This window comes from Numida meleagris, chromosome 5 (genome assembly GCF_002078875.1).
Source record: "Numida meleagris isolate 19003 breed g44 Domestic line chromosome 5, NumMel1.0, whole genome shotgun sequence".
Taxonomy (NCBI): domain Eukaryota; kingdom Metazoa; phylum Chordata; class Aves; order Galliformes; family Numididae; genus Numida; species Numida meleagris.
In genome coordinates, this window is record NC_034413.1 from 14,581,912 (window position 1) to 14,596,428 (window position 14,517).

Below are 14,517 nucleotides of genomic sequence, written 5' to 3' on the forward strand. Positions count from 1 at the left end.
AGTATTTTCCCCTTTGTTCTGTATCAGAATGAGTGCTTGCAAATTTCCCAAAAAAGTAAAAATAAAATTCATTGAAACCACTAAAGCAGTAGCACTGATATGCTTCATTTGAGATTTTGACCTTATATTAAAAACATTAAAATAGAGCAATTCAACTTCGCCTATTTTTTTGTACATTCTTAATCACTGATGAAATTGAGTTCTGCAAAACAATTTATTTTAATTGATATAACACCTTTAGAGATAAATGATTCTGCAAGAAGTCTGGCTGTTCTGAATTCTCTGAATATATGTACATAAAAATCAGATTTCCTAATCTTGCAGTCCACATTAGGCTTTTGCTGAGGCTGAAATTCTAGCAGTCATAGTAGTTTTTTCCATATGTGGGATTTGTTTCCCTTTTCAAACACTAAAACCTCACTTAATTTGCTTAAGCATTTAGCAATGCATTACTGTAAAAATACGGGAACTGGAAACTGGTTTTATTTTCCATGTTCCAGTAAGTATCCTTTCAATAAAGACATACAAATACAGAACTCAACACACAGAGCATCACTGTTAGTGAGGAAGGCATTATAATTTTTTTAATTTTTGTTGAAGAACTTCGGAAACTCATCTCTCCATCAAGACAGCCTGAGACTAATGGGAACTTCTATGTTCTAGGAAAAATAACGTGAACTTTCCCATCTCACACACTAAAAAGATTTGCATTGCAGATCAGACATTACTATCTTAGACTACGGCAGTTCTCTGCAGCCAGCTCTCAGGGAGGACACTATTCATTCAGCATGCAAGATTTGATAAGACATGTTCAAAAAGTCTTGGATAGCCAAAAGTGAGTTAGCAGGTTCTGGGTGTAGAATGGGCTGGAAATGCTAGGTCATAGCCAAATAAGTTACAGAAACGGCTACCCTTAACATGTAGAAGAATAAAGGATCGACTAGTTTAATCTTCACTGGAGCTCTTTCAGCACAAAAAAAAAAAGCGTAAATGCATACACTTTAGGTACTCTTGAAGAGCATATTTTCCCTCAGAATAATATAAACCATAGGGATTAACTGAGGTACTGCTGCACAAAAATCTCTCTCAAAGGAAAAACAAGTTTATGGTATCTCAACGGTCAAATAAATGCAGCAAGATGTGCAGTGCAGACTCCTCAGCCTTGGAGTTCTGGCAAAACAATGCAGTGGTTCAATGCAGATTAAGTTTAATCAGACCATCTGTGTTGGGGTCAGGGGAAACAACTTGATTTTCACTTAAAATGGTAAAGCAGCATTGCTACGAAATAGATCTCCAATGGTGCTAAAGTAATACTGTTAGTTTGTCCTAAAAATGTCAAATGCTCTACTGTTCCTTCCAGCATGATAGAAAACCAGATCTCAAGCTCCCACAATGCTCTAAGCACAGCCCTTAGGCAGAGACAGAATGATAGCGGCAGCAGTTCCCAGTGGCTGCCAAATCCACTGCGCCCATCTCCATCAGTCCTATTTACACCAAGGTTTTCCTGAGCATATTCCCTACCAATGTAACTTCATTTGTACTCTGTGAGGTTTTCTTCAAGCCAAACACAGAGATGGCTACTGTGAAATCTTAGAAATAGCATACGTATCAACTCTGGTGATATTTGCATGACTCATCCTTATGCTTTCACTGCTGGAGGACCACCAGCATCCAAGCAGTGAGGAGACTCCCAGGCTCCCAGTGAAGGCAGACAAAGCCTCCTCACACTGCAGCTGGCCTCATGTTATTACAACCTCTTCCACACACAAACCTGAAAGGTCAGAAGAATATCAGCACTGTTAAGCACCTGTACAGGATTAGCTGCTGGGATAGATAAGCACATCACCCAGCTCTGGCTGGCATGACTTCACTAATCTTGTCCTTACTGAGCAGCTCTGTGACTAACAGGACAGCTGATCATCTATGCTTTAGTTCAAGCAGTAGGCTCACCTCTCTTAAATCACAGTAGCTGTTTCTTATACCACATCCATAACTGTGACTTCAGTTTCATTGTGGAGTATCAGCACTGGCTGTCAACAAATATGATTCATTGTGTTTTGAAAGTAACAGAGATGGAATGATAGAGGCAGCCTGTCATGATTCACCTGAAGCTGCACAGATCTGTTTCAGTGGAATTTTGCTATGTTATATACATACAGATACATACACCTCAAGAATTTACAAAACTTATTATGTACTGAAAATAGCATAAAATACAGATTTACAGCAAAAAAAATTAACAGTTCTTGCCACAACTTGTCAACCTTGGAAAAATAAACCATGATTTTTTACTCATTTTTGCTCTCTTCTAATTATGCTTCCAGTAAAGCACAATCTGTGTCTGTATTCACTGAGCCTTCTCCAGAAATTTTTTGTTTAGATAGACTTGAATAGTCAAAGTTTAATTTAAATTCCATCCCTTAACCATAGAGATGGCATCTGAAGCACAATTTTATAGTACTTAGTATTTCATTTTTGCACAATTTTTTTCTTTGTTCTGTTTATTAGTATTATATTGTACATACAATAGCACAGGAGGCAAAACTAAATTAAAGCTTCACTGGGGTAGGTATCATACAGAGTTTTAGCAAGAGAAATATAAAATAAAAATGCTGTTTGAATAGTATTATGAATGAGAAATGAGGTTATCAGCTATGATTCAGGAAAAAAAACACACTTAAGCACAGACTTCAGCACATGAACACATTCTTTTCTTCAGTGGGAATGACAGAAGCAGCTGCCCACATCCTTTCTTGATTCAGACTCCTTGCATCTTGCCTGAATTCACGTGAGACTTGGCACTTCGCCAAGACATCCTGCTCCTCTTCCCAGAGAAGCCTACACCTCTGAGTAACACCACTGCTCTGAAGACCGACTCTACTAATAAAGTAGTCTAAAACTGGGAGCTGCCAAACAATGTCCTTTGGCAACCTTGCTGAGATCCTTTAACTCTCCTCCTCAGCTTTTTGGATGGGAATATTTTAATCCTAACATCCTTTCCAAGCCTTTCCTCTCTTAACAAAACTGTTTACCAAGATGGCGCCGCTTCTCTTTTAGTAATATTTCACTGAAGACAAGACACCAGGTATCATTTATAAGTAGGCTAAAGAAGTGCCTACTGAAACTGCAGTTCCTTACAACAGTCACAACCTGTTAGTATGCTACACAAACTGGTATTTTCATAAAGCCACTTTGCACACAAAGTGCTTCTGCTACCACTAGATGTCAGTTTTATACACTTTAAAATGAATAAATACATTTAAAATAGTAATTCTACTGTAGTCAGAAATATTTCTTTACTACAGCATTCTTAATTTTAAGGATTCCACCTCTTATGTACTACTTTCCCTTCTGCTCTTTTCTCTGTGTTCCACAGTTTTCCTTGACCAAAGGAGTACAGGTATTTACATTATACATTTGTCCGGTTATTTTCTCAGTTTGAGAAACCCTGACAGATTTTGCCAGACCCCTCTGGTAGAATTCTATAGCTTAGATTGTGTTTCTAGAGGACAGGACTGAGATCTTATTCCATAAGTGCATTTTTTACTAAAAATGTTGTATTTCCTCTGGCTACTTACAGATCATCTTCTATGCCAGTTAATAGGGGATATCATTAACATTCCTTATTACGGTTCTATGGCTGTTCAGATTTTCACTTTCATTTACTGGCTGAATGTGGATCACTTATATTTATACTCTAAATTTGTCTCTCAAAGGCAAAAAATTGTAGCTGTTCAATGAACAGATTCCTCCTAATCCTGGCTTCTAGTAGGTCTTCATCATACTAAACGATTCTATAAACAAGTCTTGACATAAAGAGCTTCTTCATATTGAACATAGAGCCTTTATAAAATATTGTGCTTCTACTTCGCTGTAACAAGAGGAAATTGCGTCACGGCAAATGAATCTGGGCCTGTACTCTCCCCACCACAAAAATAAAGAAAATTAGAAGGAAATCATATTTATTATAATATATCATATTCAAATGCAGATATACACACACAGTGAAACAACCTCATTTTATAGCAAGGTTCTCTGAACAGATCAATGCCCAGAACTAGCAATGTTACAGAATGTAACTCAGCACAATTGGAAGTTAATGACAAGTCTGGCACCTTACACGCAGCTTTATTGCCCAAATACTGGCAGCTTACCCAGCCACAAGGTTGGGTTTTTTTGTTCGTTTGTTTCATAAAGTCAAGGGAATAAGGGAATCCCCTCATTCTAATTCATATAAGAAATGATATTTTCAGAGTCCTACTGATCCTATAGGACTCTCCTGGGTTGTTCAAGGCATTATTTGCAAATGCAGCCACAATCATCTTACACAGGCACATATCTACAAGGAGGGACTGAGAAGGAAGGGAAAAGAGATACGTGTCAATGAACTTCAAAACATAGTGGAAAAGTCCGTATCATACAGTCAACTCCATCAACAACCTCCTCCAAAAGCCTTTTTGAAGCAATTCTTCTATTTAAAATATCCCCTAGCATAATCTAATTTAGGAACTGCAAAAGCACGGCAAAAAAATTCCCAAAGCAATAGTCAAGTCCGCATCAGGTCCCATGACCCAACAGCCACGTTTACGCCTTATCGAAGCCTTTCTCAGGGAACAGAAGGTTTTTCTACTTCCAGCAACTAGAGGGAGCACGCGCTCCTTCCGTTGTGTTCTACATGGGTAGGTTAAGAATCCCAAATGCTGTTGGGTTTTATTACTCATGAGTCTTCTTAAAGTTTTCCAAACAAAAAAAAAATGTATTGAATCTACTTACGACTCCGCAGCTCTGGATTGCACAGAAGTTTTAATTCTCTGCTTTGATGCAAAGTTTCTGCTTCCTGAGCACCCATGCTGGCAAGCAACTGCAGCAACACAGGCTCACATCCAAGACATGCCTCTGCAAGTAAAGGAGTGAGGCATGCCTGAAACATTTGCACCATGACAACATTTCTCCTCTTCCATGATATTATCTAGTGAACAAACCTGGTTGGCTTGATTTGCAAGCTGAGAGTTTTGGTTACTCTAAGCTACTGAGTTAAGTAAGTGACCTACTACAAAAGCTGATGTCAGATGAATGAAAGAGCCAACGGAAAATAGGAAGTCAGTAGTACATTTCAAAAGAACATAACTTTTACATGCTTTCTCAGTTAAATTGTATTCTAACATAATTTAGAAAGAAAACACAGTAAGGAACTAAAGGGACAAACTGCAGGGTACGTACCACAACTCAAATCCCTTCAGGAAAGAAAATACTTCAACTACTTCAACTTCTTCTGTATCATATATATCCATTTGCAACATATTTCATCCATATTAGTAATACTTCAACTACTTCAACTTCTTCTGTATCATATATATCCATTTGCAACATATTTCATCCATATTAGTATGAATCACTGGCAGTGTATATTATAAGCAACTACAACAGGAGCAATGAATAGTTAAAACCTGAAGTATTAGTCACCTCCCACAAGCTACCATGTAGTTTCATGAATGTTGATTATGCAAGATACTTTTGTACTCTTTCCAAGATCAGAATTTTGGGGAAAAAAAAATCTGGGAATAAATAAACAGATAGATGATCTTACTAAATAAGAAAAGACAGCTTTCAGCTAGACCCGTAGATACCAATTTCCTCAGACTTGAGAGGAATTAGTAGCTTAATCTTCTTACTATAGCATGTCTTTAGGGGTGAGAGGGAGAGGGGAAGGAATCAACCTAAAGCTTTCTGTAGAAAATATTCACCAGCATAAGAAAGTTCAAGTCTATTGCTTCATCATCTACTCTGCTTCACTGATATTTAAACGTGCTTCATCTAACTACAAAGATAACCTGTGCCTATGCAGGAAGCAATACCTACAGCAGAACACTGCCTACAAATTCTCTGGATTTTAGAGAACAGCAGCTTGAAAGAACAGCCAGTGTTACGCAAGCAATAGTGCTGCGATCACCATGCGGTAAAGGTTTAGATATTCGCAAAGAAAAAAACAAAAATTCAGTCCTTACCATAAAAAGGATAGTTTCCTTCTCTTATTTACAAGATGAAATAATAGGAGTGGAAATGGCCTGACTATTGCTGGTCATTGATTTGCGGAGGCAATTTAGTGACTCATTATCAGCTGATGAAGTCTGAATGAGCCCAGATGGGCCTGCGTGGCAATCAGTCGGCTCAATATAGCTTTAAATTTCCACAGGAATTGGGTGATTTCTAGACCTGCTAGATCGTCTGCTAATTATCATACATTCTGCATGTAGATATGCAGCTGCTTTTTGTTATGTTATAATTACAGGCTAAGTACTAAAAGCAGGAGGTTCTCTAGAGTCTGAAATGGTGTATTTTCACAACAAATATATCAAAAAACTTTAACAAATGCAAAGAGTTTCTTGAATTTAAGTACGGGCTGAGGAGCTGCATTTTTATTGAAATCCTGCATGTTCTCCACTTGATCTCCTCATCTTATCCTGCTGTTGCTAGTTTCTCACTTTGTACACCCAATGCAAACTCATCTATCATGCTGATGAGATGATAAGAGAACAGGCAAAAGAGTTCAGAATGGGATGGATGATTTGGGATTATTCAGGAAAAGAGATAGAGCTGGGCTAACATCAAAGTACCATAAATTCAGGATCACTGAAGTTGCTGGAAACCATCAGTTTTCATGGCTTCCTATTCTCTCTAGCTGTGCCTAGGAAGTTCCAGCCAACAAAAAACAAAAGTAATCTCTATTTCCTCTTTCTGACACAAAAAGAGAAGGAGGTTTAAAATTCCATCTATTAAATGGTCATATTTTCCATTGAAATGCTGAAAAAGAGAGCATTTTAGTGCTAGCACAAGGTTTCTACACTGAAAGCATGCAATCACACATTTGGTCTAAGTGCAATCCTGAGAATTTAAAACAAATTTGAAACCCATAGAAAATCAGCAGCAAAAATATCCTTAATTTAGTCTAGCTTAAAGGTCTGACATAAGAAGTTCAGCTGCAATGTGTGCACTAGCCAGAAGTACTTCCTCTGCCTTAAAGCAGTGCCTGGATTCTTAGATGTGAAGACAAGAAGTGTTTGGAGCTGCACAAACTATTGAAATGCTTTGGGTAAACTGCTTCCAGCAGCAGGGTTAGTTTGCTCAGCACTGGAATGGGTGTTGACTCAGCACTTTACATGCCAAGGTAACACACTAAAACTGCTCTCATTTTTCATCCCCGTTTTTAGTTTGGTTTTTTTGGTGGTTTTTTTTTTTTGTTGAGGAGTCATGCAGAAGTCCAGCACATGAACAGAGCAAATGGTGACTGTACAAGCACTGCCAAAGCCACCGTCCACTCAACCACTGCTACACTGATCCCAGTAACAGCCCCCAGAGAAACTCTGCAGTGGAATTGGAAGGAGTCCAGAGCTGCCTGCTTATCACTTTTTGCATGATTCATTAACCAGCATTATTTGGTCTGCAACATGCATGGTTAAATTCCGGTTTAGCAATACACTGTGTGCTATCTGCTTTCCAGAAATGTTAGAACAGGTAAGTAATAAACTGTTAAGCATTAACCAAGATGAGACAAACATGTAGCTACAGAACAGAAAACTATTTTTTAGGTCTTTGCTTAGTTCTCTTTTTAAAACATTATATAGTTCACTTAATGTAGCAGTCTCAATGAAGTTTATCTTTATTTAAAATACAAAATCTGTTTTCTCTCTTTTCAGAATTTATCAGATTATGAGCTGAGCCGATTCAGAATAATGCATCAGCCGTAAGTTTCCCATTCTTTTCTGCTTCCCCGTGAAGTGACTAATGCTCTGCTGCCCTTTGACAGTTTCCCTGCTAATAAATAGGGAAAAATGAGAATTGAAACTTTCTCTTCATGTGAAGGCCTTTAATTGATTGGAGTGGAACTTGCTTAGAATAAAGTTCCTGGAAGGTTTACAAGAACTGTGGTTCAGATCAGCTGACAAAAAAGTCTTTTCTGCACTAGCTGCAGGGTGATAGTCATCCTCAAAACAGAGATAACCTTAAGATTAGAAAAAAGTACAAGTTCAACCTTTTCTGGAATACGTAACCTCTTCTCATGCACAGTGTGTGGGGTAAATTTTTCGGAAATGGTTCATCTGCTGCTTAGATACCAATGAAAGCAATCAGAATGTCAATTCGGAGCACTTGAAAGGCTGGATGTAAATGTTATACTGAAATCTCTGAAGACTAAGGCTTTCGAGAAGTAAAAGTCTGCCCAGCAGAATGACTGGGGTAGCACAGGAGGGCATCATATATTGCCACATATTACAAAGCAGAAACAAAACAGTAACTGCTTTCACAAATACCTTTGTGCTCCAAGGTTAAAGTTAAGAAAAATCAGGGTCTAACCCCAAAACACTGAAGTCTCTGCTGTCAGTTCAGGATAGCGTTTCTAATATTAGCTGGCTCAAAATTGCAGTAATAACATTTTAAAAGTTTGAGTAATCCAATAATACTGGATGCAGATGCCAATAACAAAAAGCTATTGCTACTCGTTGATTCCGTCAATTGAGTGATATATGTGGATGATGCATTCCATCTACTACCATAATTACAGGCAAAGTTTCAAGCCTATAGTTTCACCTGTCATTTTAATAAAATACTGAGTAAGCAAACACAGATACAACAGATAGGAGATCATTCCAGTAGCATGGGACTAATCAGGTTCATTCAGAAGGATATCCTTAAGGTTCAAGTATATCATTTCTCTTGTATTACTGCATAGAAAGTAATATCAGGGTGTTTTCTGAACGAGGCAATGAAATCAGGAAGAGTTCAGTCTAATATGGAGCATACTGTTCTATTTCACCTAATGACTGTCATTACTCCATGTAGCAACCTTTTCCTTACTGGGAAAACACTAAACCTATTTACAAAAGTAAGATTTTTTTTTTTCAAGTCCCACTCTATTACTAAGAAGCAGGAGGAACTTGGAGGCTTTTTTACCCATTAAAATCATATTCCTATTGATAAGAATTTGATGAGACTATAAGTTAATACTCTTCTGGGTTTGTTTTAATAATTAACTAGATGAATAAAGAAAATGCCAGAGGAGCTTCTGGTGAAGTAATTAAGTCTAATGGGACATCATTTTGACAGGAAACGTAGAGAAGATGAATATAAAGTTAACCAAGGATGTGACCTCTGTTTCTGTGAGTTCCATGACTACTACAATATTGGAACCCACAGAAATCTATTGAACTGAGACCAAGAGCTGTGCTTGTACTAATTTTCACATTCAAGCTTTGAATTACAAAACTGTAAACAGGAATCACAAAGATGTTTTGTAATAGGAATTCTGCTATCAAGTATAAAACAAAAGGCTAGCACAGATCAGTGCAACGTAATAAACCAAAACGTATAATGTGGGTATCAATTCCCCAGCACCATCTGTTTCACACTTAGATAAGTTGCTATTACATCTTACAACTTGCTACTGCAAAAATTGCTGGTCTTCAGCAAGCAAACAGTTTGCATGTTTTAGCTTAAGGTCTGCACAGATCCATCTAGGCCAGATCAACAGGTCTGTTCATATAGCAGGTTCTCCACAACTGACCAAAACACAACGGACAGATAAACAGGAAAATTACAATTGCTAGATAAGGTAAGACCAAAATCCTGTATTTTCTTCTGTCAATGTCCAGGTCTCTACCTGTTATGAAAGATTCTTTATGGGATTTCAGTAGAGAGAAGTCCTGAAGTGCTCCCATTTCCCAGTTTAGTTCTCACTAATGCAACATCTGATATTCTTCTTCAGGTTCTTAAGAACTTGATGTTCTTCATAAAAAAGATTGTGAGCCTACAAGGCTATAAATACTTTGTGAACTAAGACATTCAGTTGTTCTACATTCTGTTAGGAGAACCCAGAGATGTACCAGGATCAATGTGCAACCATACACAGACATAACTCCCTGAGTCCTTCACTACATATCTCCACCATCTCAATGATGTCTCTTTTCCAACTAGTCAGTATTACACCTATTTTCCAAAGGGATGAAACAATGGAGGGGAAAAAAAAAGAAAATGTTTTCTCTGGGAAGAGCGTATTCCTAGTAAATCAGTTTTGGTACTCTGAAATAAACTGTTGCACATCCGGCTTTTCACAAAGCCTTTGATTACATCCTGTTAACTCCATTAGAATCAGCTTTGACAGCCTAATGAGAGCATAATGTAAATTGATTCTCTTCAGCACTGAAAGCCACAGACAGCTTCTGAGCAGGTGCTCAGTGCAGCAGTGAAGTTGTCAGAGACCAATCTCCACTAGTGTCCTACCAGTGAAAAGCAATAATGGAAGATTTCTTTCCACACTTGACAAGATTCTGCTTTGGAATGAGACAGCAGAGCAATGAGAGATTGGTCCAAATACACTCTGGATCTGACTGCGAATGTTGCACAACAAACTGCTCACATGTGTTGGTATGTTTTCAACAGCCCCGAATTCGTGTTGGAATCTTGAGTCTGGAACTTCAGTATTTTCCAGACTGCCATCTTTCCTTAACATTTCAATAAGCAGTGCAGCTAAGGCTGGGGCTTATAACTATGTACAGCAAAACTGACACAGAAGATCTAACTTAGTGAAATATATCCATAATTTGGAAGTACATCTTGAGAAAGCAACATAATTACAGCTCGATCACCTCATCGTAGATAGTTCAAGTGTATCAGATATTTCTGCAGAGGTTATTTCACAATGCCCTCACATTATTCAAGTTTCACCTTCCCAGGAAAATAAAAGGCCTCCTTTACAGCTAACGTGATGAGAAGTACGTCCCAAACCAAGCTCAAATTCAATTTTACTCTCAGCCTGTGAGCTCTAGGAACAGTTTTCCAAAGTCAGGATGAATTCTTTCATCACAAGATCAGCTCTCTCTATCACATGTGCAAATTAAGAAGCCTGTTCTGGCTGGGTCAGATTGCGAGGCAAATGAGAAATCTTCACTAGCAAATCTGATACATGATATCAAGACTTGCATTTATCATTTGTATATCTCAACATGCAGTTCTGCAATATCTTGAGTGAAGTGTGATAAGAAACACATCATTGTAAGCTTTGCTTAATTATTGCGTGGGCAGCATTTGAATCCCTTTTCTTCAAATAAACATCTACCAATTTTCATGGCTGAGAAGATAAACAAGTAACATTTTTTTATCAGGAATTTATAGTATATGCAGAAAAAATTGCTATTCACAAATCAAGTAAGTGTCATGTAGTTAAGATTGATTTATAGATTAATTCCTAACGTCTATTTTTCATTTGTTTTTAATTTTTTAATAACTCCTCACTGAAATTTTTCATCCTTGCCTTTCAAGCCAAGGAAATCTCTTTTTCTGACACATATGAATAAATTCTGAATTGTGAGATGTTACAAATCAAAAAAGTACCTTCATAATACTGAGATATTCCACTTGAACTGGATGCACTTGCATAATTCCAATTGCATGAACTAGAAATATTCTACACTAACTTCCTCTTCTCTCCTCCACCTGCCTTCTTTTATTTCTTCATTAAGGAAGGCAAGCAACCTGATGCTGAAAACTCACTTTTCAGCTTTTCTTTTTTTTAAACAGGTGTAGACATTTGAGCTCCAAGAACAAGTTACTCTACCCATATTCCAGGCCAATGAAATAGGTAAAAAAGCCTGGATCCACTTTGGAGCTAATTCAGGAGAATTCGTATGGCAAAGTCTCTAGGAGCAAGGGAGTCTGACAATAATGACTAATCCTGGATTTAATAAATGTGGATTTGAGATCTTGCTTTGCCACAGGCTTCCTAAGCAAAGCCAGGTGAATTGTTGTAGCATTCCTTGCTTCCTTTCCCACCTGTAGCATGGAAATAACAGCTTTTCTCTATCTCACAGTGGTGTTATACAGCAGAAACATCCATTGCTGTGATGGTCTTACTTAAAACAATAGGGAAAATGAAAAGCTGCATTGCAGGTAGAAGTCATAAATTGTTTTCTAAGGCTTTATTTCCAAGCAGTGTTTCCATGGAGCCACAAGAGATGCATGTACTGAGGACATCAGTGCATATGGTGAGATGACAGTCACCAGTATTCCCATGGCTGCAGCTGCTGACGGATCTCCGTACTGATGGGGCCACCAGCAGCCTGGAGAGGAGAGAGCAGTCCAAATGGGGCCCAATGGCAGCACTAGTTCAAGCATGCACATGATAGAGCTTCACTTCTCTTAGTTCTACTACCTAGTGGGATGCCTGATTGCATTTTTAACTTGTCCACGTTTCTCTAGAATCATTACTCCAAATGCTTGCAGGCATAAAAATGTAACAGAAGAAAATGCATTATTTCTCTTCAAGAACACAAGAAAACTGAAGGCATAAACTTTAAAGCAGTTGTTAAGCTTACGAATAAAACAAAAGGAAGTCAGGATATAAAATAATAGGCTTCAGATAGAGCACAAGGTGAAATGATGACAGAGAATTTTCTAATTTTGGGGGGAAGGAGCGTTGGCATTATTGTTAAATGCAGTCTTAGTTAATAAATGCAGGGTGTGCAATATTTCAGTTGGAAATATTTTTATTTCTTGCTTTTATTTCTATGAATTATTTTGACTAACCAAAGAATTTCATATTGAGGGACTAGTACCAATAAAACCAATGAGATTTCTGTGAGAACTGGCCTGCTTCTTTAGCAAATAGACAAAGAGCTGTTACTGTCTCTGTGAAATGCTACAGTACAAAAGCCTCCTGATCTTGTATGTACATTTGGACTTTCCCTACCCCAGAGCGCTTCAAGTTGAAAAACAATTGGTGGTAGATGACTTCTGTCCCTATACTTAACAAGAAGGAAGGGCTTGCCCCTTTCCTTGGGATATACCATAATGGATTTTTAATTGCTCTGCTGCCTTTAAATACCAGTGCTGACTCAGGCTGAGTTTTTTATGTCTAAATACATAGGTTCAGCTCCTTGCTTTCAGTAGTTCTTGGTGTGGCTTAAATGCCACCTTAAAAATCTCCAATTATTCTCAAACTGGAAAAGCCCAGGGCTGCAAAATCAGAAAATATGTCTTCATAAAATGACCTCTTCACAAAAATGGTATCTAAAGGAGACCACAAGAGCTTCCCCGTATCTAACCATTCTAGTATTATGGTCATCATAGCCATGTATTTCCCCCTTCAGAGTAAAGAAATAATATATGTATAATATATGTGCATGTGAGAATTTGACTTCAAACACCTTTTTGTCTATTATTTACAGAAAGGCTAAATGCATGATGAAGGTCTACTCAGGCATCAAATACATAGACACAGAGTATCACACTCCTCCTGTAGCAGAAAGGGGGCAATAGACACTTGCATTACAGCAGATCCTTTTCCATCCTACTCTGAGACTTTTGCATAACACAGTTATCTGAGAAGGAAGACACCCTCACAGTTCGGGAGCATGTTTTGTTCCTAGGTCTGCTAAAAAGATCACTTTTGCTCTTGTAAGAAGACTGAGCAACATGTTGTCTTGAATCTAAAGCCAGACAAAACTCTGAATTGATTTTTGCCAAAATTTAACAGTGGAAGAATTGAAAGATGAAGATCATGGTATTAAAAGCCTTGTGCACCAATATGGGCAGCATGGTTTTGAAGCTGAGATCACAGTCTTCCCCATTCAGGTGCCCAGTTCACTTCAGTGAAAGTACTGAATCAGAACACAGGCAGAAAAACAGACATTCCAGTCCTGTGAATCTATAACTGGGTGTTTTCCTTAGTGCCAAGGAAATCCAACCCAAACTTCCAGCCAAGCTTTACCATATTTTTGAGATTTGCTAGAAGTTCATGTTAGTCTACCTTGGCAAAATATGCTGCCCCACATTTAAGTGCAAGAACATTTGATATTTTTCCATAGATGAAGCGAACTTGTATTTTATGCAGTTTTATATTAAAAACGATGTATCAAGAACATTGTACATGGGAGAAAATGTTTCTGTATATCACATTTTCCTAAGTCTGCAACCACAGAAAACATTTGTATAAGAATCTTCTTTCTAGTACAAATAGAAAGAGGCAAGGTGGAAATACATTTATGGTGTTCTAGATAGGACAAAAACCAAACCCAGTAAAGAAGCCATCTTGGCTCGTAATGAGTCCAGCTTAAGAGCAGTATATTATCACCTTATGTTCAGTCCTGTGCTGTATGGCTTTTAGATATCAATCAGCCCACCTCCTGCCAGTCCAACATTGCTTGTAGTTTACAATCAGAGCAGACTCAGAGCAGCAGTATTTAGGCAGCAGCCTCACCTGTCCTGCAGCATCCCTTTAAGTTTTAAATGAAGAATAATTTAAGCAAACACAATGTCTAAAAGCCCCTACTGCAGTGACCTTTCTCACAACACAGTTTCATCAACTGTAGCCGTATTAGGATACTAAATAAAGCTCATGGGAAGCAACAATCATTATAAACCTGTCCTTGTTACCAAAAATAAAGACATAGCTTGAAACGTTTGACAAAGGTTATAGAGAGAAGAGTGACACCTGTATACAAGAACCTGTGATTCACAGAGCCTGTAAAT

General features: G+C 37.9%; 2 protein-coding genes across 12 annotated transcripts in view; one reads left to right on the forward strand and one right to left on the reverse strand.

The window, feature by feature from the left end:
• DNTT (DNA nucleotidylexotransferase) overlaps nt 1-14,517 on the reverse strand; it is a 164,871-nt gene that overhangs the window by 136,753 nt on the left and 13,601 nt on the right. For 3 of the 9 annotated variants that reach the window (XM_021400068.1, XM_021400067.1, XM_021400065.1), the window contains one exon: nt 4,774-4,896. The exons of 5 other annotated variants lie outside the window; for them this stretch is intronic. The gene's annotated coding sequence lies outside the window, so the exon portion shown is untranslated. Of the gene's footprint in view, nt 1-4,773; nt 4,897-6,005; nt 6,839-14,517 lie in introns of those variants that run through there. One more of the 9 variants, XM_021400070.1, reaches the window with a different exon arrangement.
• BLNK (B-cell linker) overlaps nt 1-14,517 on the forward strand; it is a 98,780-nt gene that overhangs the window by 26,671 nt on the left and 57,592 nt on the right. For all 3 annotated transcript variants that reach the window (XM_021400057.1, XM_021400058.1, XM_021400059.1), the window contains one exon: nt 7,695-7,741. In XM_021400057.1, coding sequence (XP_021255732.1) covers nt 7,695-7,741 — 47 coding nt within the window. The remainder of the gene's footprint in view (nt 1-7,694; nt 7,742-14,517) is intronic.